Genomic DNA, 27,131 nt, shown 5'->3' on the forward strand with positions numbered 1-27,131 from the left:
GATCACAATACTTAACATGCATCACCACATGGTTATAAAATCTCTTTTCTTGTGATGAGAACTTTTAAGATCTACTCTTAGCAACTTTCAGTATACAGTACAGTATTATTGACTATATTAACCATGCAGTACATTATATCTCATGACTTACTTATTTTATAACTGGAAGTTTGCACCTTTTGACCACCTTCACCCATTTCGCCTACCCCCTATTCCCATCTCCGGCAACCACCCATCTGTTCTCTGTATCTGTGAGTTTGGTTTCTTGGTTTTGTTTTTTAGATTCCACATATAAGTGAGATCATCCAGTATTTGCCTTTCCCTGTTTAACTTATTTCACTTAGCATAATGTCTTCAGGGTTATTCACATTGTCACAAATGACAAGATTTCCTTCTTTTTAATGACTGAACAGTATTCCTCTGTGTGCATGAGTGTGTGTGTGTGTGTACACACCATATTTTCTTTTTCCGTTCATCCATTGATGAGTAAATATTTAGGTTGCTTTCATGCTTGGCTATTGTAAATAATGCTGCAGTGAACATGGAGTTGTTGTTTGTTCGTTTTTCTTAGTGTTTTCGTTTCCTTTGGATAAATACCCAAAAGTGAAATTGCTGGATCATATGGTAGTTCTGTTTTTAATTTTTTGAGGAACCTCCATACTGTTTTTCATAGCAGCTGCACCCGTTTACATTTCCACCAACAGTGTGCAAGGGTTCCCTTTTCTCCACGCCCTCTCCAACACTTTGTTATTTCTTATCTTTTTGATGCTAGCCATTCTAACAGGTGTGAGGTGAGATATTGTAGTTTTGATTTGCATTTCCCTGATGATTAGTGATGTTGAGCATCTTTTCACATACCTGTTGGCCATCTGTATGTCTTCTTTGGAAAAATGTCTATTCAGACCTCTGCCTATTTTTTAATTGGGTTGTTTGGTTTTTTGCTATTGAGTTGTATGAGTTCATGTGGGGTTTTAAACCCTGGAGATCAAACAGGGTGTGATGGTGGACATTGCCATCTAAGTCATATGAAGCTAAGGGCAACATCCTCCCCCAGGACGGTATACACAAGGGCCCAGGGCAGGAGGAACCCTCCCGCTAGGGAGCTGCTGTAGCTGTACATTTAGCTCTTTTTTTTTTTGGCTGAGCCGTGCGGCTTACAGGATCTTAGTACGGCAGTGAAAGCACAGAGTCCTAACAACTGGACCGCCAGGGAATTCCCCACTTAGCTCTCATTTCTTCTTATTGGTGTTGTTGCCTTTTCTTTCTCAAGCCATTGGCCTTTACCCTCCTTTCTTGCTTTTTCACATTGTTCTGCCTAGCTTTTTAGCTTTTTCTGCCTTTTCAGGATTTCCTTCTTTCTTTTCCCCTTTTTCTTTTTTTTTGACTTTCCTCTGCCGCCTTTCAGATCTTTTTGCTCTTTTCCTTCTGTTTTCCTTCTCTCTTGCTGGTGTTCTTGTACTTTCGCTTCTTTCTGTGTTTGCAGGTGTTGGCATCCTCCAGAGGAGCTGACCGTAATCTGGGCATTATTTTTAACCTGAAATGACTTTTTACAGCACAGCAGGATGCAAGTGTTTGGCTGGTTCAAATCAGTGATTGTAACTGAAGGGAACCCGCCTCCCCCCAGTTTTATTCATTATGAAAAGTCGCACAACAGCATTCAAAGACGTTTAAAATAAACATTGTCATCCCACCTCTCATCTGGTACTCATTTTTCCTGGCATTTCTTCTCTTTACCTGTTTACACACCAGTTCTTCCATACGATTAAGCATAATGGTGTCTTTTTTTTTTTTAATGCATTTTAAATTTATTTATTTATTTATTTATGGCTGTGTTGGGTCTTCGTTTCTGTGCGAGGGTTTTCTCTAGTTGTGGCAAGCGGGGGCCACTCTTCATCGCGGTGCGTGGGCCTCTCACCATCGTGGCCTCTCTTGTTGCGGAGCACAGGCTCCAGACGCGCAGGCTCAGTAGTTGTGGCTCACGGGCCCAGTTGCTCCGCGGCATGTGGGACCTTCCCAGACCAGGGCACGAACCCGTGTCCCCTGCATTGGCAGGCAGATTCTCAACCACTGCGCCTCCAGGGAAGCCCCATAATGGTGTTTTCTTCACTTTTCTTGCTCACTAAATCAACGGCAAGTTTGCCATGTCCTGCTTTTTTCCCTTCATGCGGTAAAAGACCAACATGTGTAAGCCTTTACAGCTAACATCTTAGTGGCTGCTGAATTCCTCCCCCTGCTGGCATACACCTGCAGATCCCCTCCACTGGGGGAGATCCCCGCCACTGGTGGGCGGCTTGCTGAGGTTGGGAAGAGAGACCGTGGACACGGTGGGATGTGTGAGGGTTTGGCCGCCAACCAGGCTGAATCCAGGCGTGGCCTCAGTTTGCCGCTTGATCCTAGACCGGGTGGTTACCTTCTCTGAACAGCGACATCTTGGGGAATCTGGAATGTCTGGAACATGGAGTGTCTTCGGTTCCAAGCTGAGGATTTTGAACTTCCTGCCTGTCATTGTGGGAGCAGTCACTGGCCAGCTCTCTCCTGACGGCCGGAGCTGGTCAGTGGTTTTTGCACAGCCCTTGGGTGGGTGGCTGGTGGAGGACGAGATGGGTGGGGACGAGACCTGGAGTGGGGAAACCAGTCTGAAGCTTCTGTGACTGGTGATTCATGATGATGTGCAGAAGCTCCTGTTCTGGTTCCGGAGCCAGAGAACAATCTCAAAGGATAAGGGTGTCTTTTCCCTCTGAGCTCCTGGACGCACCGAAATCCCATCGGTCAGTGAATGGAAAACGACTCTGGGCTGCTGTTCCTTCCTGAACGACTGTGTTGTTTGTGTTGGAATCGGGACTTATTTAAGAGCATTAACATTTCCTTTTTCTAAATCGAGAAAGTGTGTTATCTCTGAAAATAAACTACAGTCCACGTATAGAGGACGTTTAAAGTGCATAAATTTTGATTTTCATTATTGTGTATTTTGGTGATAACAGAATTGAGGGACACTTTTTTTTAGAAGGGTTTTGTGTCCACCTTTGACCAATATCTGTGGTTTTGTTTACAGATTTCCACTGGAAATCCATTATATGAATCTTATTACAAGCAGGTAAGTTTTCACTAGTGTCTTTTTGGATTGAAATTAGAGTGAGTGACTCAGAGACCACAGCTGTGAATTGCAGCCCAGTAAGGCCTTTCGTCCCTTTCTGTTTCCAAATTATCAGCTAGCAGCCAGTGTCATGGGTAATGTTTTTACCTGCTGCTCCGTTGCTGAAGCCTTGTCTCAAGTGTTGCTCCCCAATTCCAGGTAGACCCAGCATACACAGGGCGAGTTGGGGCGAGTGAAGCTGCACTTTTTCTAAAGAAGTCTGGGCTCTCAGACATTATCCTTGGGAAGGTATGTGATGAATGATAGCGATTTCTGTGGCCGCCCTCAGGGCTCCCCCGGCAGGTGAAGGCCAGCCTGTGCAGACCCCTCTTCATGTGGTCTGTACTCCCCTTGGAAGTGGGCTGGCCATTGCGAGCCTCTCAGGGCTGTAATTGGTAGATCCAAGTGCTCTGATGGCTACTGCCACCCTTTGCTTGAATAGCAGACAAGAAGCCTGAGTGCTCTCGGGATCTTGATAGCTATGGATTTATGTTGGCCTCGGAGCCAGGTGTACCTGGGTGTTCTCCGGGCTCTGCCACTGACCGCTGTGTGCCCCTGGGGGGAGGGAGGGGCGAAGGCTATTCACCTGTTCTGAGTCTGTGGCTGCTGTGGCGTATACATAAGGCCCGCATGTAGCGATGGTGGCTTCTGTTTTGTGATTAAACGGGCAATGATCCGCAGTCGCACTCACGAGCATTTTTGTGTTTCCACAGATATGGGACTTGGCCGACCCAGAAGGTAAAGGGTTCTTGGACAAACAGGTATATACACGTATACACAGAGCAAGTGGAGGGGCTGGGCCAGAGCCCCCAGGCCGGGTCACCTCTGCACTTCCTTCCTCGTTGTCTCCACTGACAAGTATTACTAGTCATAAGTGCGGACATCAAACTGTTAAAATGGGAAGGTTTCATTTTGAAATAAAGGTCTTTTGAACTCTTGGAGCCATCTTTCATGGTTAGCGTATCTGTTAATATTTTGTGTGCTTACAAGCAGTTGAAATGTTTTCAAAACGTTTTATTTTGAAATAACTTCAGACTCTCATGGAAGTTGCAAAAAATAGTTCAGTGAGTTCCCGTGTATCATTTCCCAGCTCTCAGAGCTGACCAGTTTTATTGATACCTGCACTTTCTTGTGGCTTTTGTTTCTGTCGTATATAGTTCTATGTAATTTCATCACTTGCGTAGATTCAAGTAACCATCACAACAGTCAGGATCAGAACATTCTCAGACCCCAGAGTCTCCCTCATGCAGCCCATTGGTAGTCACATCCTGACCCCTGGCAACCACTGGTTCCTTCTCTGACATAATTTTGTCATTTTGAGAATGTTCTATAAATGGAATGTTAGAGTACTTATGATTTTTAAATGGTCGTATTTTAATTTAGTTCAGTCTTTCCCCAAACTATATTCCAAGGGATGTTGTTCCTGGTGTCTCACTGTCTGTGATCCGACCCGTCGGGGAAGCACCGTTAGCTTTTCCTCCCTCGCTTGAGATTCACAGTGCACATCTGTGTGTTAAGGTTCTGAGGATCTTTGTGTAAGAGAGCCCTGTTAACTTGGCTTAATGCAGTTCTTCTAACCTTACTAATGTCCCCGTTTCTCTACACTCTACACGGGCATTCTGTAGACATCAGCTTGAGAAAAGCTGCTCTAGTGCTCATCTCTTTGAAGAAGTTTTTAAAACCATAATTGTGTTTACAGTTTTAAAAAGAGTCCATGTTCTTAGGCCCGTTGATCAGTTTAAAAAAACTAGGTGATGCCACACGAGTCCACTAAGACTGTGGCATGGCCGGTTCTGGGTTAGGAGGAGGGCGAGGAGGAGCCAAGGCCCCTGACGGCCTGGTTCAGGTCCTTTGTCCTTATGTGGGAAGTGAAGTCCACGTCAGGCCATTGGGGAGTAGGGGGGGTGAGTGGGAGATGCTGTGTTCAGTGAGGCCAGGGGGATCCCAGTGAATCGTGAGTGTCAATTCCCAAACAACTGTGTCTATTTCAAACCATTTTTAAAAAGTCAACGCATATTTGAACCATCCTTTAGACCCTTAAACTGCAGTCTGCTACTTTTACAATCTAGCATTTCCTAAATGTTGAGAGCTCATTATTTTTGAAAATACATTTATTTGAAATTTTACAGTGTTCAGAAAGCTATGGGCTAAGTCCATTTTAGCATATTCATTTAAACAGTGCTCCCAGGGTGAGACCAGTTCTGCTCAACACTGTAAGTGACTTGCTCACATGTGGTCTTCCTCGTTGAAGTAAACTGAAATCCTTCTTTCCCCAAAGCCCACTGCTGCAGACAGCTCTGCCACTGCCGCTGCCAGCTGGGTGGGGTTTACGCCTCCCCCTTTTTTGGATTTGCAGGGTTTCTATGTTGCACTGAGACTAGTGGCCTGTGCACAGAGCGGCCACGAAGTTACCTTGAGCAATCTGAATTTGAACATGCCGCCGCCTAAATTTGTAAGTGTCAAAATCCTTCGAGTTCACGTTCTTCTAATATCATCTATTTATCTATGTCTCCATGTTTTCTCTCTCCCTCTTTTTAATTTTTTTTTTTAATTGCAGGGAAGTTTACATAATCTAAAATTAACTGTTTAAAAATGAACAATTGGGTGACATTTAGTGCATTCACAATATTGTGTAACCATCACCTCTATCTGGTCCAGAATATTTTCGTCACCCCAAAAGAAAACTCTACACCCATTAAATAACCATTCCCTATTTCCCCCTCCCCCAACCCTTGGCAGCCACTAATCTGCTTTCTGTCTCTATGCATTTGCCTGTTCTGGACATTTTATAGAGCCATACATCTGGCTTCTTTCACTCAGCATAATGTTTTCGAGGTTCATCCACATTGTAGCATGTGTCAGTACTTCATTCCTTTTCGTTGCTGAATAAGATTGCATTGTGCGGTCTACCCCATTTTGTTTATCCATTCGTCTGTTGGTGGACATAATAATTCATGTACAAGGAATTGTTTGCACACCTGTTTTCAGTTCTTTTGGGTCTATACCTAGGAGTAGAATTGCTGAGTTATATGGTAATTCTGTGTTTAACTTTTTGAGGTTTTCCTCCTTTTTGAAAGCACTTTGAAATGTGTATCCTTATAGTAAACACATCCTCCTGTAGTTGAATTCTGTTCCAGCTACAGTGCAATGTACCTCTTTCTCCTCAGCACGACACCAGCAGCCCTTTGATGGTCACGCCGCCTTCTACAGAGGCCCATTGGGCTGTGAGGGTAAGTGACCGGGGAAGGCGTCCCTCGGCTGTCTTTCACATGCAGTCGTTTAGCCATTTATGACGTTCAGAACATTTCATAGGATGATAGTATCATCTACTCTGTTTCAGAGTGAGTATGCCACAGAAGTTGGACAAAATACTTTTCCAAATTAGAGTCTTTTCAAAGGCTATCTATCCCCTTTTCCTATAATTGGGTGTTGCCTACTAAGGCAGTTAGCTAAGTTTCAGATGTTGGATTCTGAAATGTTTACAGTTGAAATCTCGTATTTCTGTGCTGCTTGGGTTGGTTAATCAGGATAGAAGGAGAAATTGTGAGAACTCTCAAGCGTGAAGACTTCCAGGATGTCTTCGTAGCTTTCTTCCTTATTTCCAGCCAGTTTATGCGTTATAATTCTTTCCTTTCTGTTGCTCCTATTGCTTTTTGAAAAGCTTCTCTCAACACTTAATGTGTTCGTTTTAAGACAGGATGTTGTGGCTGTAGAGCTGTGTTACTGCTTCTAGAAAGAAAAACGAATGGTGTCTCCTAATAAGTGCGGAATTGACTCCTGAAGGCAACCTGTGTATGGCTTGGAGACAGTCTCCCAGTAATGAGACCTCCTCCCCACTCACTGTGAGCGGGTTGTCACATTTCCTCACTCTTATCTGGCTTAAATACTGACATTAATAGCAGTCCTGCTATGAAATAGACACCCCTCACCCACCCCCCAGCCCCAAGTGCTTTTTTGTCCCTTTTTATGGGGTTGGTGTGTTCCCTCCTTGAAAGGGTTTAGATGGGAGAGGTCCGTGCAGGGACAGGGCAGGAAGAGTCCTCAGGTGACTGAGGGGTCAGGAAGTTGCCTTGGTGAGCAATCAAGCATGTTGCCGCAGTGCCGAAGCATTTCTTTCTCTGTAGTCCAATTGCACGGCGCCTACTTTGAAAAGCAGCTGCTTTGTTGTGAAAAATGGTGCCAAAGGGATCTTATTATTCCTTGAACCATTTTGGCCCCTTTCTGGCAGGGGCTGTGTTGAGGCCTCAAGAGAAGAGCTGGCGGCTGAGGAGCCTGTGAGGCCTTGAAGAGGGGAGTCGGGGCAGGAATGGCACCGTGGTGGGGCAGAGAGCTTTGCAGTCCATTCAGAGAAACGGTGACAAGTGTTAACGTTCTTTTCTGTGGTGGAAGTTCCTGGGCTTCCTGAAGCCTGAGCCAGCGAGTCTGACAGATCCGGGGAGAATTCCACACTCCAGGCGGACGCAGGGAGTTGGGATTCTCAGTGCTTATGGTGACTCGAGTACACAGTGTCTGCTTGTGCTCTGATTTCAGTTTTTTCTTTTTTTTTTTTTAATTGTGGTAAAATACACATAATATAAAATTCACTATCTTTTTAAAAAATTTTATTTATTTATTTGTTTTTATTTTTGGCTGTGTTGGGTCTTCGTTGCTGCGCATGGGCTTTCTCTAGGTGAGGCAAGCAGGGGCTACTCTTCGTTGCGGTGTGCGGGCTTCTCATTGTCGTGGCTTCACTTGTTGCAGAGCACGGGCTCTAGAGTGCAGCCTCAGTAGTTGTGGCGCACGGGCTTAGTTGCTCCGTGGCATGTGGGATCTTCCCAGCCAGGGATCGAACCCGTGTCCCCTGCATTGGCAGGCGGATTCTTAACCACTACACCACCAGGGAAGCCCTGTATGTCTTCCTTGGAAACATGTCTGTTCAGATCCTCTGCCCATTTTTTAATCAGGTTGTTTTTTGATATTGAGTTGAATGAGTTCTTTGTATATTTTTAGATATTAACCCCTTATCAGATAAATCATTTGTAAATCTCTTCTCCCGTTTGGTAGGCCGCCTTTTCATTTTGTTGGTGGTTTTCTTTGCCGTGCAAAAGCTTTTAAGTTTAATTAGGTCCCATTTCTTTATTTTTGCTTTTGTTTCCTTTGCTTTAGGAGACATCCAAAAAAAATATTGCTATGATTTATGTCAAAGAGTGTTCTGTCTGTGTTTTCTTCTAGGAGTTTTTTGGTTTCTGGTCTTACATTTAGGTCTTTAATCCATTTTGAACTTATTTTTGTATGTGGTGTAAGAAAATGTTCTAATTTCATTCTTTCACATGTAGCTGTCCAGTTTTCCCAACACCACTTATTGAGGACATTGTTGTTTCTCCATTGTCTATTCGCGTCTCCTTTATCTTAGATTAACTGACCATAGTGCATAGGTTTATTTCTGGGCTCTCTGTTCTGTTCCATTGATCTTTGTGTCTGTTTTTTGTGCCAGTACTATACTGTTTTGATTACTGTAGCTTTGTAACATCAGTTAGGGAGCTTGATACCTCCAGCTCTGTTCTTTCTCAAGATTGTTTTGTCTATTTGGAGTCCTTTGTATTTAATACAAATTTTAAAATCATTTGTTCTCATTCTTTGAAAAATGTCGTTGGTATTTTGATAGGGATTGCATTGAATCTGTAGATTGCCTTGGGTAGTATGGTCATTTTAACAATATTAATTCTTCCATTCCATGAGCACGATATATCTTTCCATCAGTTTGTGTTGTCTTCAGTTTCTTTCATCAGTGTCTTACAGTTTTCTGAGTATAGATCTTTTACCTCCTTAGTTAGATTTATTCTTAGATATTTTATGGTTTTTGATGCGACTGTAAATGGGATTGTTTCTTTAATTTGTCTTTCTGATAGTTCGTTGTTAGTGTACAGAAATGCAACAGAATTCTGTATATTTTGCATCCTGCAACAAATTCGTTGATGAGCTCTAGTATTTTTTTGGTGGTGTCTTGAGGATTTTCTATGTATAGTATCATGTCATCTGCAAACAGGGACAGTTTTACTTCTTCCTTTCCAATTTGGATTCCTTTTATTTCTTGTCTGATTGCTGCATCTAGGACTTCCAATACTATATTGAAGAAAAGTAGCAAGAGTGGGCATCCTTGTCTTGTTCCTGATCTTAGAGGAAATGCTTTCAGCCTTTCACCATTGAGTATAATGTTTGCTGTGGGCTTATCATATATGGCCATTATTATGTTGAATTATGTTCCCTCTCTACCCACTTTGTGGAGAGTTTTTATCTCAAATCGATGTTAAATTTTGTCAAAAGCTTTTACTGCATCTATTGAGATGATCATATGATTTTTATTCTTTAATTTGTTAATGTTGTTCTATTGATATTGAACCATCCTTGCATCCCTGGAATAAATTCCACTTGATCATGGTGTATGATCTTTGTAATGTATTGTTGAATTTGGTTTACTAATATTTTGTTGAGGATTTTTGCATCTATATTCATCAGTGATATTGGCCTGTAATTCTCTTTGTCTGGTTTTGGTATCAGGGTGATGCTGACCTTGTAGAATGAGTTTGGAAGGTTTCCTGCCTCTTAAATTTTTTGCAGTAGTTTGAGAAGGATAGGTGTTAACTCTTCTTTAAATGTTTGGTAGAATTTGTCTGGTTCCTGGACTTTGTTGGGAGTTTTTAAAATTACTAATTCAGTTTCATTACTGGTAATCGGTCTGTTCACATTTTCTATTTCTTCCTAATTCAGTCTTGGGAGAGTATACATTTCTAGCAATTTATCCATGTCTTCTAAGTTTTCCAATTTGTTGGCATGTAATTGTTCATAGTAATCCCCTATGATCCTTTGTATTTCTGTGGTGTCAATTATAATTTCTCCTGTTTTATTTCTGATTTTATTTATTTAGGCCCTTTTTTTCTTTTCCTTGATGAGTCTGAGGCTTATCAATTTTGTTTATCTTTGCAAAGAACCAGCTCTTACTTTCATTGATCTTTTATATTGTCTTTTTGGTCTCTTTTTTATTTATTACTGCTTTGATCTTTATTATTTCCTTCCTTCTACTGACTTTGGGTTTTGTTTGTTTTTCTTTTTCTAGTATCTTTTGATGTAAGGTTAGATTGTTTGAGATTTTTCTTGTTTCCTTAGGTAGGCTTGTAGCACTATAAACTCCCTCTTAGAACTGCTTTTGCTGTATACCATAGATTTTTAAAAAAATATTTAAATTTTATTGGAGTATAGTTGATTTACAATTGTATACCACAGAATTTGGATCATTTTGTTTCCGTTTTCATTTGTCTCCAGGTATTTTTTGATTTTCTCTTTGATTTCTTCAGTGACTCATTGGTTGTTTAGTAACATATTGTTTAGAATGCATGTGTTTGTGTTTTTTGTAGTTGTTTTCCTGTAGTTGATTTCTAGCCTCATACTGTTGTGGTCAGAAAGACTGATATGATTCCAGTCTTAAATTTATTGAGACTTGCTTTGTGCTATAGCATGTGATCTGTCCTGGAGAATGTCCGATGTGCACTTGAATGTGTATTTTGCTGTTTTGGGATGGAATGTTCTATATATATCTATTAATTTCATCTGATCTAATGTATCACTTAAGGCCATTCTTTCCTTATTGATTTTCTGTTTAGATGATCTATTGATGTAAGTGGGGTGTTAAAATTCCCAATTATTATTGTATTACTGTCAGTTTTTCCCTTTATGTTAATATTTGCTTTAGGTATTTTGGTGCTTTATGTTGGGTGCATATCTGTGTTTACAACTGTTATATCTTCTTGTTGGATTGATCCCTTTATCATTATGTAATGCCCTTCTTTGTCTTTTGTTACAGTCCTTGTTTTACAGTTATTTTGTCTGATGTAAATATTGCTACCCCAGCTTTCTTTTCATTTCCATTTGCGTGGAATATCTTTTTCCAACCCCTCACTTTCAGTCTGTGTGTGTCTTTAGATCTGAAGTCTCTTAAAAGCAGCATATAGATGGGTCTCGTTTTTTATCCATTCAGCCACTCCATGTTTTTTGATTGGAGCATTTAGTCCATTTACATTTAAAGTAGTCATTGATAGGTATGTACTTATTGCCATTTTGTTCATTGTTTTCAGTACGTTTTGGTAGTTTTATTGTTGCTGTTCCTTTTTTTCTTTTTTTTAAATGCATGCTTTTCTAATTCTTGGTGGTGTTCCCATTTTTTTTTAATTAAATTTATTTATTTATTTTTGGCTGTGTTGGGTCTTCCTTGCTGTACGCGGGCTTTCTCTAGTTGCGGTGAGCGGGGGCTACTCTTCGTTGTGGTGCGTGGGCTTCTCATTGTGGTGGCTTCTTTTGTTGCAGAGCATGGGCTTTAGGCACGTGGGCTTCAGTAGTTGTGGCACGTGGGCTCAGTAGTTGTGGCTCATGGGCTCTAGAGCGCAGGCTCAGTAGTTGTGGCGCACGGGCTTAGTTGCTCCGTGGCATGTGGGATCTTTCCCGGACCAGGGCTCAAACCCATGTCCCCTGCATTGGCAGGTGGATTCTTAACCACTGTGCCACCAGGGAAGTCCGAGTTCCTTTTTTCTTCTGCTCTTTTTCCCTTGTGATTTGGTGGCTTTCTTTAGTGTTATGTTTGGAGGCTTTTCTCTTTTGTGTCTATGTAGATACATTATAGGTTTTGGGTTTGTGGTTACCATGAGGTTCATGTATAACAACCTATGCATAGGTGAGTATTTTAAGTTGGTGCTCTCAGGTTTGAATGCATTCTAACAATCGTACATTTTTACTTCCCCTCGCCACATTTTGTTTTTGACATCGTATTTTGCATCTTCTTATTTTGTGTTTTTCTTAACTATTTATTAAAGGAGATGATTTTACTACTGGTCTTTTAACCATCCTACTAGCTTTATAAGTGGTTGATCCCTACCTTTACTGTATGTTTGCCTTTACCAATGAGATTTTTTTCCTTTCATAATTTTCTTGTTTCTAGTTGTGGCCTTTTCTTTTCCACTTAGAGAAATCTCTAGCATTTCTCATAAGGCTTGTTTAGTGGTGCTGAACTCTTCCTTTTGCTTGTCTGTAAAACTCTTTATTTATCCTTCAAATCTGAATGATAATCTTGCTGGGTAGAGAGTATTCTCAGTTGTAAGTCTTTTCTTTCAGCACTTTGAATATATAGTGCCTGTTCCTTCTGGCCTGTAAAATTTCTGCTGAGAAGTCAGCAGAGTTTTATGGGACTTTGCTTGTATGTAACTAGTTGCTTTTAAGATTCTCTCTTTATCTTTAATTTTTGCCATTTTAATTATGATGCCTTGGTGTGGACCTCTTTGGATTCATCTTATTTGGAACTTTCTGTGCTTCCTGGACCTGGATATCTGTTTTCTTCCCCAGGTTACGGAAATTTTCAGCTATTTCTTGAGATAAGCTCACTGTCCCTTTCTCTCTCTCTTCGCCTTCTGGGACCCTTATGATGTGAATGTTAGTATGCTTGAAGTTGTCCTAGAGGTCCACCTTAACCATTTTTAAGTGTATAGTTCAGTAGTATTAGACACATTCACGTTGTTGTGTAACCATCACCACTGTCCATCTCTAGAACGTTTTCATCTTGCAGAATAAATCTCTGTCCCCATTAAACACTAACTTTCCATTCCCCCTCCCCCAACCCTTGGCACCCACCATTCTACTTTCTGTCTATTAATCTGAGGACTTTAGTGACCTCATGTAAGTGGAGTCATAGAGCATTTGTCTTTTTGTAACTGACTTATTTCATTCTGCGTAATGTTTTTAAGGTTCATCCATATTGTAGCGTGCATCAGTGTTTTATTCCTTTTAATGGCTGAATAATGTTCCATTGTATGGATGGACCATTTTGTTTATCCATTGTTCCATTGATGGACACTTGTCGAGAGTATTTTCCTAGGGCTCCCAGTGGCTTCAGCTTGTGGTCAGAGTGGTGAGAGGTTTGCCATATCCTCACTTCCCCTTGCCACAGGCTTTATTTCCATAGGAGGGCAGACTGGAGGCCCCTGCCCAGACCCTCCTCACTGACAGCTCCCTTTACATGCTGCCCGCATTTTGTATTTCAGAATGGTAGAGGCTGCTATTCTGCATTGCAAACCCTGCCCAGCCATTCACTGTGTTCCTGAGGAGCTTTATTATTTATTTATTTTTTATTGTTAGACACAGAGGACTTCTTATGCTTAAAGTTGATTTTGATAACTAGTTGCTTACATCTTTGGTTTATTTTTATATTTGGTTCTTTAGTTGTTTAAGTTCTGTGGATTGATATCCAGATTTAGTTCTTCGTTCTTTCATCTTTCTCATCCTAGTGAGCTCCTAGGAGGTAGGTAGGAATGACCTTGGTCTCCCAGGCATCCCCTGTGGCAGAGAGTGAAGCCCAGCTCCTCCCTCCCCTGTTGACCTTGGCCACCAGATCCATAGTTACCAGAGGGCTGTATCTTTCTGGGTAGAGTTCACTCTGGAAATGCAGTAGGACAGTCCTGTGCTCTTAGGTGAGCCCAGCACTGTGTCCTTGCCCATTTTCAATCAGCTTCAGGCCAGGGCTCATTTTGGACTCTCACACTTTTTCACTCACTCAGGCTGTTTCTTTCCAACTAGGTAGAAGAAAAGGCAAAATTTGATGGAATTTTTGAAAGCCTCTTACCCATCAGTGGTTTGCTTTCTGGAGACAAAGTCAAGCCAGTCCTCATGAACTCAAAGCTGCCTCTTGATGTCCTGGGCAGGGTAAGTGGTTCTCTCGCACCGGGCACTGCTGCTGAATCCAGTCAGCCCCGTGCTCACCCACCACGGACACTTCGAGGCCTCGCTGCACGGCCGTGCAATGTCGGGTCTCATAAGAGCCGACATGGGTGGAGCAATTGCTGCAGTTGGGCTGGCTTGGGGCCTCACAGGGTGCAGCTCACAGAGGCTCCCCAGCACACGTGGGGAGCAGCCTGAGAAGTGCACTCACTACCCAGGGCTCGGGGTAGGCAGAGCTGGGACTCAAACTCAGACTGTGGTTTCCCCCTCTGCATTGTGCTTCTCGGGGAGGAGTATGGGCATATATGTCTGTATTTCTTTATTTCTTTTCTATTTTTAATTTTTTTTTTCCTGCCTATGAACCTAAGGTAAAGGTACTTTCAATTCTGCTGCAAGTTTAGATAAAATTTTATGCATTCCCCCCCTTTTTATTAAAAAAAAAAAAAGCCTCAGTTTTGTTCCTATTAAATACAAGTTTTTTAGATACAGGTTTCTAAACCAGACTGTTTTCCTTCTAATGAGGTTTGCGTTTTGGCCCCTCATGTTTGCTCTGTGCACAAAGCCCAGTTCTGCATGGCTATCTCTGTGCTGAGTTTCCCGCTCTGGGTCGAGAGGGGATGGATGTTGTCATCTCGCTGGATGGAGTTGCTGATGTGGCAGGTGCAGACCTAGAGCAGGAGGGTGGAGCATGGTCCCTGCTGCCTCAGGCCACGCCTGTGGGTCTGGCTCATGACATTTGGTAGAACCATGGGGAAAGGTGCAAATTCCTACCCACTTGGATTCACCTAATAATTTTCCTGTTTGAATATCACTTTTGCACAGATACTGGCCCATTTGATAGGACCCAGATAGGACTTTGTTTTGAAATGAGGCCACTAAGAAAGGGGATCTCACAGATCCCTTTGTCTTCTTTTTGGCTGTGGTGTGGTGTAGACGGAGGCCTCTGATCGGGACCCACGCTGATCACCAGTGGTCTTTATGAGGCAGGATGGGGTGATCTGCTCCTGAACAGTGTGACAGTTCTTCAAAATACCTGACAGTTGGGTGTAATAGTGTTGTAGAGCCAAATCCTGAACAAGACAAAGATCAACAGAGGTGGAGTGTGCTTTATTAGAAAGGGAGCTACGGCTAGGAAGGGTGGGTTCTGCAGATCTTCTACCTTGGCTCCAGGTCTTGTCCACAGGGGTCACTTCTCATCTACTCCTCTCTCCTTCTCTCCCTCCCTCCCTGCATCAACCCACACATGCACCCATCCATGCATGCGTGCGTCCACACCCGTGCATGCATCCATGTCCATGCACCCATCCGTCGTGCATGCGTGTGTCCACACCCATGCATGGATCCACATCCACGCCCCCATCCATGCATACGTGCGTCCACACCCATGCATGCATCCACGTCCACGCACCCATCCATGCATGCGTGCGTCCACACCCATGCATGCATCCATGTCCACGCACCCATCCGTCGTGCATGCATGCATCAGTGCACTCAGGCATCCGTCCTTGCATCTGTGCGCACACTCATTCACCTGTGCATCCCTGCACCCACGCATTATGCATCCATTTAGTCATTCAGAAGCATTTTTCGGAGTCTGCTCTGGGCCAGCTTTGTACTGAGCACTGGGAAGATGAGGATGAAATTAAATACAGTCCAGGAGATCAAATAAGTAAGTAATAGTTAAGGTCTTAATATTTATTGAGGGCTTAGTATGTGCTAGATCCTTTTCTAGCGCTTTGCAGGAATGAAGTCACCAAGTACTTGCAACTACTTTGTTATGGATGGTGTCACTTCCGTTTTCCATGTGAGGAAATGGGGGTCCTTCAGAGTCGCTGGTTAGTCGCTCAGGGTTGCACGGAGAAGGGAATGAGGTCCTGGTGGTCCCCAGAGCCTGCGCTCTTCCCTGGTGCTCCTCACCCCACCCCCCCAACCATTGCCTCCCTGATAATCACGGTTCTGCTTGCTGGGGACAGTGGTAGAGGGGGAGGTTCCTGACCCGCCTGAGCAGAGGGGTACAGGGCAGGCAGGGAAGGCTGCCTAGAGTAGGTGCCCCTGGGTTATAGCCTTTAGAGGGAAGGAACGGGTGGCAGACGACAGATTGAGAAGGCCGGGCACAAGACAGCATGAGCAGAGGCAGCCTGGCACGCTGAGTACGGCTGATATTCTCACCAGGCAGTTCTACCCCGGGGAATGTTGAGCAGTATCTGGAGACGTTTTTGGTTGTCCCACCTGGGTTGGGTGTTACTGATATCAGGTAGGTTGAGGCCATGGTTGCTTCTCAGTATCCTATAATGCACAGGATGTCCCACCACAGAGATGATCTGGCCCCAAATATCAGTGGTGCTGCGGCAGGGCAGGACTGTGGAGTCAGGAAGGCCTGTATGTGCCGTATTTTTGGGAACATTACTCTTCTGAGCTTCTGCTTCTTAAATTGAGACCAAAGACATAAAACACTCAGCCCAGTGCCAGACACCTTTAAAAGGGCATCCATATGCTTGAGGGGACTGTGAACAGTTAGAAGTCCCTGGAGATCAAGGTGGAGTCCCAGGAGACTGGGCTGGGGTTGAGGGACCAGCTGAGGGCACAGTGGTCTCCATGTGCACAGGGGCGGGATGCCGTCAGCAGGGTGAGGTGGGGTGAGAGTGCATTCTAGAGCAGGTCCTAGGTTACCCTGGGTACAGGACTGGAGGCAGGGAGGCCAGCTGGAAGCTCTGGCCTCTGTGGAGTGTTAGAGAGGCCCAAGCCAAGGGCACAGCAGCAGGGGGTGAAGAGGAGGGTCCACATGTGAGAAACATCCCTGGGCTGAAGATCCTAGTGATTGATTGGGGGGCGGGTACCAGCATATGTAGCATCACGGATGGACCCTGGGCTTCTGCCTGGCTCTGGGCACTGGTGCCACGTGCAGCACTGTCCAAGTCAGACAGGTCGCTGGTCCTGGAGGGCTGACTTGGGTCAGGAAGCTAGTGCCTTGGTTGTACTTTAGAAAACCCAGCACACAGCCTTTGATCCATGCCTGCCTTGTCTTTCAGGATGCTAGGTCGGCCTGGCATATTTTGTGGCATCTTTCTCACCATCCACTGATAGGGGAGAGGAGACAAGATCCCACAGACCTACTCAAATGCATTCCTGTGGCCCTGCCGTGAATGGGGGCAGGGGCTAGATGTGTGTGTGTCTGTGTGTGTGTGTCAGTCAGTGGGGGCGGGAAGGTGGGCTTGTGTTCAGAGCAACACCTGCACCAAAACCAAAGAATCTAAAAATCAGGGTGGACGTGATTACAATCATGATCATTTGTTAGAGAAAATGAATGTTAATATGGTGGAAAGGATCTTGGAATTGACAGTACTTCATTGGATGATGGTTTTTCAGAGAACCTACAGACTGGTTCTTAGATGCATTTTGATTGCCTTGTCTTAACCCTGGTGTGCAGTCAAAATCTGAGTTCTGGTGGGCATGCGTGCTGCCACACAGGCCCTTCCTCCCAGCAGTAACCCTCGGTACCGCCCCCCACTAAGCCTTGCTGCTCTCTTCCCTTGCAGGTCTGGGACCTCAGTGACATCGACAAGGATGGGCACCTGGACAGAGATGAGTTTGCTGTGGTAGGCCCCTGCTGTGACTCTCTTTTCCCACTCTGCTGAGGAAGGAAATAGGCAGCTCATGTGGGGGTTTCTTGTTTAATTTTTTAAATGTTTATTTTGACATAATTTGGGTGTAATTTGACAGAGAATTCTTTTGAATCTTCACTTAGATTCCCCAGTGTTGCTGTTTTACTACATTGTTTTATCCTTCTCTTTCTCTCCCCTTCCCTCTCTCCTTCTCTCTCATTTGCATATGAATGTATACATGGATATGTATACACAATTAATTTTCCCTTTGAACCATTTTGAAGTAAGTTTCAGACATGGGCCTTTTCATCCTGAAATACTTCAGTGTCTATATCCCCAAACCAGAGAATTCTCTTATATAACTGCTGTCCAATTCAAAATCAGGAAATTAACATTGTCTAATTTATTACAGTATCTATTATGATAGGTTATGTCATGTATGTTATATATTACTATATCTATTATTATATTAATCTATTATCTAATCTAAGGATAGTATTCACATTTTGCCAGTTGTTCCCAAAATGTCCTTTATAGTGAAAGACTACAGCCTCATGTCCTTATAATCTAGATCAGCTCCTGCATCTGTCTTTGTGTCTCATGGCCATGTGGGCATTTTTTTTTTTTTTTAACTTTGCGTTTATTTATTTATTTATTTATTTATTTATTTATGGCTGTGTTGGGTCTTCGTTTCTGTGCGAGGGCTTTCTCTAGTTGCGGCAAGTGGGGGCCACTCTTCATTGCGGTGCGCGGGCCTCTCACTGTCGTGGCCTCTCTTGTTGCGGAGCACAGGCTCCAGACGCGCAGGCTCAGTAGTTGTGGCTCACGGGCCCAGTTGCTCCGCGGCATGTGGGATCTTCCCAGACCAGGGCTCGAATCCGTGTCCCCTGCATTGGCAGGCAGATTCTCAACCACTGCGCCACCAGGGAAGCCCCATGTGGGCATGTTTAAGGCCAGTGGTTTGTAGCGTCTCCCTTGGTGTGGGGTTGTCTGCTGTTTCCTGATGATGATCCAGGCCATGCGCTTTTGTGTGGCAGGTCCCCACCGAGGTGATGCTTGTTCTCCCAAGGGCACATGACATCGATAGGACATGTGATGTCTTATTACATGTCTTACTACCTTGATGTCAACCTTGACCTGACCTTGATCAAGGTCGGGGTGGAGGCTTCAGGATTCTCTCTTTTCCTTCGTGCTCCATCTTTCATGAGAGACACGTGGAGACTGAATACCCTGTTACCCCTACCACTCTCACCCGCTAGTTATTGCATCCTCCCGGGAGTCTCACCTGAATCAGTCAGGTTTCTGGTAGTTGCCAGATGATGATTTTCTAATTCTGTCATTCCTTGCACATTTTCTAGCTGACCTTCTACTGTAAGGAACTTGTTCATATCAGAGTGGACTTATGCATGTGTCCTCTGTTCTCTGTTCTATGGTTTATAATCCTTCACTGGCATGATTTATTTTGCCCAGTGGGAGTTCCTCCCAGCTGACTCCTTTGTCATTTGGTCACATCATATCATTCTTGAGCACTTGCTTACTTTTGGCATGATAGGATTTTCCTGGCTCTTCCTGTACATCCCCTCTCTCAGCTCCATCATCAGCCATTTTTCCAGGGACCTCCAGTTCCTTATAGTGGAGAATGGTATTAGAAACCAGGATCTGGGCACTGGGGTGCTCAGTGCCCCTGGGATGCCACTGCTTCCAGGCCTTCTCAGCAGACAGAGCTGGAAGTAGGTGTATGTGTAGACATGCCCATCAGGTGCCCTAGCAGCCTGCCATCTACTTCCACGTCTGCTTCTGTTCGTGCCAGAGCCCTGACACTCCCACCCTCTTCTCCTTTTAGCAGCAGTGCTAGATCTATGTGAGGATTGGGGCTATTGTGTCCTATGGGCTGCCTTCCCATTCAGCTGCCCTCCCTCCACACCCCTGTAGCTCCCCATTCACCTCTCCCAGCTGCCTGCTGCACTGACTTTGCCTGGCTCTCACCTCCCCACCCTGGGCCCATGTCATTCTGTCCCTCTTTTTCTTTCTCCCTTCCCCTCTCCTTACTCACATCTTTGATCTTTCTCTTCTGCTCATGAGATTTATTCACTCATCTCATTCTGTTAAATCTCAAAGTAGAATAAAGTAGCTCCTTGTAGTTAAAGACAATGCTCTAATAAATAGTAATTAAGTTCAAGCCAAAAAAAAAAAAAAAAAAGCTGGGAATTCCTAAGTAATAGAAAACGATGAACTATATCAATGTCCCTAAGATACATCTTCTGTTTTAGGAATTTTAAATGTCTTTAAAATGTGATTTTACAATATACAAATGAATGGAAGCTTATTATCTTACTATACTATGGTGTAAAGCCTTTGAGATTTTAAACTTCTAGGTTAAATTTAAACCATTTGCCAAGGAAATTATAAATTTCTCTTACAATTCCACTCATAATCCCTTACACCCCATAGTACTCAGTTGTGTTTTTTTCCCCCACACATCGACTCTGTTTTGCCCTTTTTACTTTGAGCATTTTCCATGTTTCTCCATCATCCTGTTCTTTTCACTAGCTGTCCATTATTATTTTTTTTATTGTGGTAAAATACGCATAACAAAATTTACCATCATAACCATTTTTATTTAATTAGTTTTTAAAATATTTATTTATTTATTCGGTTGCACCGGGTCTTAGTTGCGGCACGTGGGATCTTCACTGCCGCATGTGGGATCTTCGTTGTGTCATGTGGGATCCTTTTAGTTGCGGCATGTGGGATCTAATTCCCTGACCAGGGATTGAATCCCGGCCCCCTGCATTGGAAGCATGGAGTCTTAACCACTGGACCACTGGGGAAGTCCCATCATAACCATTTTTAAGTGTACGGTTCAGTGGTATTAATACATTCACATGGTTGTGCAACCATCACCATCATCCATCCCCAGAACTCTTTTTACCTTGCAAAACTAAACCTCCGTCCCCATGAAACACTAACTCCCCATCCCCCCTCCCCCAAGCCCCTCATTATTTGTTTTTATATTTCTTTTGATGACACTTGACTTCAGGTGTTAGTTAGTATCATTGAACTGCCTTTGGGGTGGTCCCCAGGAACGGGGTGATTGGCTTGGAGTGAACCCAGGAACACGCCTCTCTCCTCACAGCCTCATGAGCCCTGAATTTCTACTTTTGTTTTGTTTTTATCATTTCTCATCATTTCAGCCAAGATTTATGTTCTTTTATAAGTGGATCTTAGAGTTGTGTCATTTTGTGTTTCTTTTCATCGCTAGCTGAGTTTGGCATTTAGTACAGTTTTTAAGTGACTGTAAATTTTTACCTGTGTTAATGATCTGTTGGTAGCAACTTAAAGACTAGTTTGAAGTGGGGGGGCGGTTGTAATTTTGGTTTTGTTTTGTTACTTTTTAAAACAGACTTTTCAATCCTTGTTTTAGACAAAGTTTATTTTCCCCTGCCTACCTCGAGCAGGAGAGCCACCTGTCCATTCTCAGCACACACACCCTTTTGGGTAGTTTTCTGTCTCCTGAATATCTTGAAGTACAGGCAGCTCTCATGGTGTGTCTTTTTTCCCCTTCCAGTTTTCTTGAGATGTAATTGACAGACAGCACTGTATAGGTTTAAGGTGTACTATCATGGTGAGTCTGTAGACTTCCACGTTCCAGTACTTTGAAAGTCGTCAGCCCTGGAAACAGTGGCCTTGCTGTGTGGCGAAGGGACATGTGTGGAGTCTGGCATGATTGGATTCCTTTTGTACTCATTTCAGTCTCGCATGATTAAACATACGTCTTAGAAAATTATGCATTGGCGGTGTAGCTCATCAGAAAGGTTTATTTTTACTGTGTTCCGTTTGGAAGCAACCTCAAAAAGAGCAGTCTTCATCACATCACTGCAGCCCCTGAAAGAGCTGCCCTCTGCCCACCCTGGCCCCAGGCCTCGCCACCTGAACGCCGTTCTCTTTTGTGCTCACAGGCCATGCACTTGGTGTACCGAGCCCTCGAGAAGGAGCCTGTGCCCTCCGCCCTGCCCCCATCCCTCATCCCACCGTCCAAGAGGAAGAAGACGGTGTTCCCGGGAGCTGTGCCCGTCCTGCCTGCCAGCCCCCCACCGAAAGACAGCCTCCGCTCCACGCCTTCCCACGGCAGCGTCAGCAGCCTGAACAGCACTGGAAGCCTGTCTCCCAAGCACAGTATCAAGCAAACACAGGTACGGTGCCCCCTGCATGCGTGGCCACGTCTCCGAGCAGCTGTTTGCACTGCTGTGCAGAGTCCCAGCAAGATGTTTCTCAGCAGCAAGTAGTTTGTGACCCAAGAAGGGTAAAGTCTGTCATTAAATTAAATCTTTACAATAGGTGTCTTAGTCCTCTCTGGCTGCTGTAACAATGCCGTAGACTGGGTGGCTTCTAAACAACAGATATTTATTTCTCACAGTTCTGGAAGCTGGGAGTCCAAGATCGAGGTGCCGACAGATTCGGTGTTTGGTGGGGCAATTCCTGGTTCACAGGTGGCCGTCCTCTTGCTGGGTCCTCACATGGCGGAAGGGCCATGGAAGCTCTCTGGGGTCCCTTTTATAAGGGCACTAATCCCATTCGTGAGGGCTCTGTCCTCACGACCTAATCACCTCCCAAAGGCCCCACTTCCTAATACCATCACAATGGGGCTTAGGACTTCCAGCATATGAATTGAGGGGAGGGGGGGACAGAAACATTCAGACCATAGCAACAGGGATTCAGAATTAAGTTTCTCACTCACTTACATATAAATACCACCTTTCCCCAAGCACACCCAGCACTACTCACCCCTCTGCCCCTCCTGCCTCAGGCAGACCCTCTGCTGGGAGGGCGCGTCCCCTGATTGCATACTGAGGCACCTGGCATCATGAGGCCTCTGCTCATGGGGCACCTCATCTGGGGAGCGTGGTGTGACCACACCCCGGACCAGCCACCCTCTACCTGCTCTCTTCTAGATTTCCCACAGCTGGCCTGTTATGCGGTTAATGATGTATCATCTGTCCAGATCCCCCCCAACCCCCCGCCATTAGCTTCATGAGAGCAGAGTTCGTTCTTGGTTATAATCTCAGCATCTAGAAGGATCTCTGGTACTCTGATGCTCATTAAAAATACGTTGAGTAATCAGGTAATTAAGGGAGGTATCCATCTCGTGTTAGGAAGACAGGAGGGGGCTCCAGCTCTCCATGTGGCAGTACCTTATATGTCAAAAAAGACGTTTCTTGTTCTGGCAAAGGCAGCATCATAATGGGCTCTTTATAAAAGGGCGCCTTGGAGATTGTCTGAAACGTGCAAGGACATGAGTTACATCTGGAATCATGCTTTGCTTTCTGCCTCATTTGTTTCAAAGGCAAAGCAATGAGTTGTGCCAAGAAGGCCAGCCAGCACCCCATGCAAGTTTTCAATATGATAAAAATGAAAACGAGAAAGGCATAATGAGAGTGACTTCTCTTGATAGTGACATAATTTTAAAGTTAAATATTCGACTTGCAAGGCTCATTTTCAAGGAGCTTATCATATCTTAGAGTAAAAAAAAGAGATCAGAGAGGGTCGATGAGGCTTGGTCATAGGGGCTAACACAACTCCCCTCACCGCTCTGGCCAGTTGGAGAGGCGTGGCCTCCGGTTGGTGAGTTGTATGCGGCTCTCTGTGAAGGAGCCCAGCCCCAGATGGCCCAGCCCGGGCACCTTTACCAGCTCACCAGCCGTGCCCGGCACTTCCTGGGGGTGCTGCAGTGACTGTGCGATGGGCCCCTGCCCTCTGTGGGGAGACAGACGATAAGCAAATTGGTAAACTAAGGAAGGTCCACCAGTCGTGAGAAAGCAGAGCAGGGCCTGGCCTGGAAGTGTCGGGGTGAGGAGGGGGGCGTGCTCCCGCAGGTGGGGCCAGCTGGCAGGCTACCGCTGCTGCGGTGACATCTGAGCTAACACCTGAATGATAAGAAGCCATCTGAGGACTAGTGCATGGCAAGGCTCTGAAGTGGAAACGCTCCGTGTGTCCTTGAAACAGGGAAAAGGCTGAGGCAGGGTGAGCCAGGGGATGGTGAGATGGAGTCGGAGAAGCGGGGCTGAGGCCAGCTACTTAGACCTACATGGGCTGCTGTTTTTCAAGACCCAACACCTTGAGTCTGCAGAATTCTTGCTGAAAGCTCTTAAGTACCGTAGGTTAGGCTAGATGGGGTATGTTTTACTGACAAGGAAGCAGGCGGGGCTGAAGTTGTTGTTGGGTGCAGGCCAGCCAGCCTCATAATACCACCCCCTGGTGATCTGGCAGCTCTCCCCAGATGCCAGGAGCATGCTGCTGACCCCCCTGACTAGACCAGTTGTGCTAGTGGCCACTGCTGGGGGTCACAGATGGGCGTGTCTGTGTCCCCGTGGAAAGAGAGGCGGCTGGTGGAATCGCAGACATGAGAACGGGCATTTCTGTGGACCCACAAGTTCCATGCTTTCCCCTCCCCCACTTTCCTCATCCCCAGGGCAGCAGCACCCTACCTGGGGCCCCCAGAGGGCCGCCCAGTCCAGCTCTCATGGCCATATGTGAGGGGAAGCCCCTTCCAGCCACAAGGGTCTGTTCCCTTTGACTGGAGACCTGCAGCTGCTAAGCTGACCTTAAACCCAGCCCTTTCCAGGAGACCCAGCTCCAAGGGGGAGGTTGTCCAGTGTTGGATTTTTAGCCAAGTAGGCATTGGATTCTTGCTGTTGACATACCCTGAGACCCCCAGAAATGAGGCAGCAAGTTCATTGTGTTTGCGCAACGAATGTCTGGACCCTCATCATCCCAGAGGCATGATCTGTTGGGGCCCATGGGACCCAGAAACCAATCCCGCCTCAGCTCAGCTTGTCTGCCCATTGCTCCTTCTTCTGTGGGCATCTCAGTGTCAGCGTATGAGCTCGTTCCAGGCTCTTGACTTAAAGACAGCAAGCCTCTTCATTAAAACTCCTTTATGTGCATCTTTACGTCTCCTCTGAACTGTTCAATGACAGACCCGAGGTGGCTTAGAAAATTCCTGTAATGCAGCAGGTAAAACGCTATCTCAGTTCTCGCTGCCTGAGCCTTTGCAATTTGAATCTGGTCCGTAAATTCTGATGAATTTTTTTTTGATAAATCCTTGCTGTCCTAAATCATTCTACTCCCTACCCCAAACCCTGGGTAATGTGTTGTCCCTTTCTTCCCAAAATTGCTTTCTGGATTCCTGGTGCTCACATCAGGATCCCACTGATTTAGATGATAAGAGAGACCTGGTCAGAAAAGCAGATGAAAGGAAACATCTCTACAAAAAGGGGCAGAGACGCTGTGAAACGTGCTGTGATGGGAGCCCCAAAGGTCAGAGGTGACACACCCAGAATAAGCAATTGAAGAGGCCTGCCACCAAGTGCCCAAGGGGCCTGGATGCCTCTGAGTTGGAGGTGCTCTGGCCCTGGCAGACCCTGGCATTTGCTTTTCTTAAGTAGAACTGGAGCAGGTGGTGTTAAGAGGTCACAGGTGCACGAGGTGGCCGAGCCCCAATGCACTGAAATCACAGCAGCTCGCTGGGCTCTCAGCTTCGTCTGCCACAGCAGGGTCCTTGTGAATGTGGGGCGCTCACAGGTGGTGGGCGTGCTCCTCAGAGGCCCGGGCTCCCCCACCAGCACCACAGGGCCCTGAGTGCCCGCCTGTCATGCAGGTGCAGTTTTCACATCAGCCTCACTTACTGCCTGTCAGAGCCTTGTGTGTACTGACACCTCACAGGGGGTCTGCTGTGTGGCGGGGAGTGGGGTCAGGGTCAGAGAAGGATGGAGTACAGAATCCTGGAACTGTGGGCATTGAGAATGCCCCTGCCGCTGCAAAGAAGGTCTGCAGGTGGAGGACAGAAGGCCAGGAAGGCTGGCATCGGTGCTGGGCCGGTTCTCGGGAGACAGTCCTTCCAAAATGAGTGGTCAGGAGGGTCCTCTCTGGTACACTTGAAGCCCCCTCCTGGAAGGGGATCACTTTCCATCGTGGAAGGCTTTCCTTCGTGTCCCAGGCAGCGGGGATGGAAGGGCTGTTGGTAGAAGGACCTGCTGGGTCTTTACATCCCTCTCAGTACAAAGATTTCAGGGCACTGTGATGGGATGGAAAGAGACGCAGACTGGCCACTGGGTGAGACTGACGGAGTCAGCATTAACCTCTCTGAGCCTCAGTTTCCCCTCTTACAGAACAGGGATCCTGTCTGCCCTCTCGGCTCGTGGAGGGTTTTCTGCTAAAATGAGCATGAAAACACTTTAATAGTGTGTATTCGCAGGTGATAAAAAGCTTGAGGATTAACTTCTGAAAAACCGTTTCAGCCAACAGTAAACTGGGTGGTGCCAGTGGCAGACAAGATGCGATTTGACGAGATATTCCTGAAGACCGACCTGGACCTGGACGGCTATGTGAGCGGCCAGGAGGTGAAGGAGATCTTCATGCACTCGGGCCTCACCCAGAACCTTCTAGCGCACATATGGTAAGAGCAGATAGATGGACGTCTCTTCCTAAGTACAGGGGGTCTCGCTGTGTGAAAGTAACGGCTGTGGGTGGCTCACATGTTGAGTGAGACTTGTGCTGCCTGAAGGGCCGGAGCGGGTGAGCAGGTCAGGAGGGAGCGGTAGTCAGGGCTGAGTGTGCAGACCTGCGTCCTGCATTCCGTGCATGTCAGTTGACCCTCCTCCAGCAGCAAGGTCTCCTGTTTTGTCCCTCCAGAGAGCCCTGGGGCAAGTTCTTGCTAGTGGTTATGCAGCCTTCAGCCCAGCCAGTGAGGGTGCAGGTGCTCGGCCCCACCCCCCTCTGGTGGGAGGGTGCAGTAAGGGCCCCAGAGGCTCCGGCAGGGCCACCCTGGGCATCAGGGCTGTGGCCATCTCTCCTAGAGGCCCTGCCCCGTGAAGGTCAGTGACACGGCTGGTGGCAGAGGGTGAGACTGGTCTGCACCTCAGGGCTGGTCTTCACCCCCACTTTCCTCCAGGGCCGGCGGAGCAATCTTCATGGCACCGGGAAGGCTCCTTTTGTAACTAGCCAGTGGTGAAAGTTGCTTCCTAGCTTTCTCAGGGGAGAAAGCCCTCCCACTTTAGAGGGCTTCACTTGGGAGTTGTAAGAAGAGAATTTCCGTGTAATTCTGGAGGGGTGAACCCCTCCAAAGAGAGCTGTGAAATTCACTGTGACTTGGGGAAATAACCATCCTTAACAGTAATTCAGAGATAGCCACGTTGCAAGGTGAGGCCCCGCTGGAGAAAACAGGCTGTCCCTTCTCAAGAAGCACACGACACCTAGTCAGTCAGCAAAAGACTGTGGGAAGCCTAGCCCCTTGTGACGAGTCAGGGGCAGTCTCTATCAGGCCCTTCAGATCCAGTGCCCCCTTTATCACCCTGAAATGCACGTGCACGAATTCAAATTATACCCCGATCATAAGGTACAGTAATTTATAACATGTATCTCAACCTGTAAGTGACATGACAATACGTAAATGACACAATGAAATCACAAATACGCTTGGATTAAAAGGAAAACACGCAGAAGGCGTTGCATACAGGGAAAAAAAGGCAAGGACAGAAAGAGTGAGCTCTAGAATAACCACTGGGACAGTGAAAGGACAGTCTAGGTTTGTTTGCAGGTGGCCGGGTGTGGGAGCATATCCAAAGTGGAGATAACAAGCCAAGAAGGATTGAAGGGACAAAACG

At 45.8% G+C, this 27,131-nt stretch overlaps 1 protein-coding gene across 23 annotated transcripts in view; it reads left to right on the forward strand.

The window, feature by feature from the left end:
- The window catches only part of EPS15L1 (epidermal growth factor receptor pathway substrate 15 like 1), a 103,327-nt gene that overhangs the window by 21,593 nt on the left and 54,603 nt on the right, over positions 1 to 27,131 (forward strand). For 18 of the 23 annotated variants that reach the window (XM_082381303.1, XM_082381314.1, XM_082381319.1 and 15 more), the window contains exons 2-10: positions 3,053 to 3,094; positions 3,293 to 3,382; positions 3,847 to 3,894; positions 5,490 to 5,585; positions 6,301 to 6,363; positions 13,727 to 13,852; positions 17,404 to 17,463; positions 21,429 to 21,662; positions 25,767 to 25,924. In XM_082381303.1, the coding sequence (XP_082237429.1) occupies positions 3,053 to 3,094; positions 3,293 to 3,382; positions 3,847 to 3,894; positions 5,490 to 5,585; positions 6,301 to 6,363; positions 13,727 to 13,852; positions 17,404 to 17,463; positions 21,429 to 21,662; positions 25,767 to 25,924 (917 nt within the window). The remainder of the gene's footprint in view (positions 1 to 3,052; positions 3,095 to 3,292; positions 3,383 to 3,846; positions 3,895 to 5,489; positions 5,586 to 6,300; positions 6,364 to 13,726; positions 13,853 to 17,403; positions 17,464 to 21,428; positions 21,663 to 25,766; positions 25,925 to 27,131) is intronic. The other 5 variants (XM_082381322.1, XM_082381320.1, XM_082381323.1 and 2 more) reach the window with 5 other exon arrangements.

Source organism: Balaenoptera borealis (genome assembly GCF_965194805.1).
Source record: "Balaenoptera borealis genome assembly, chromosome: 2".
Classification (NCBI taxonomy): Eukaryota; Metazoa; Chordata; class Mammalia; order Artiodactyla; family Balaenopteridae; genus Balaenoptera; species Balaenoptera borealis.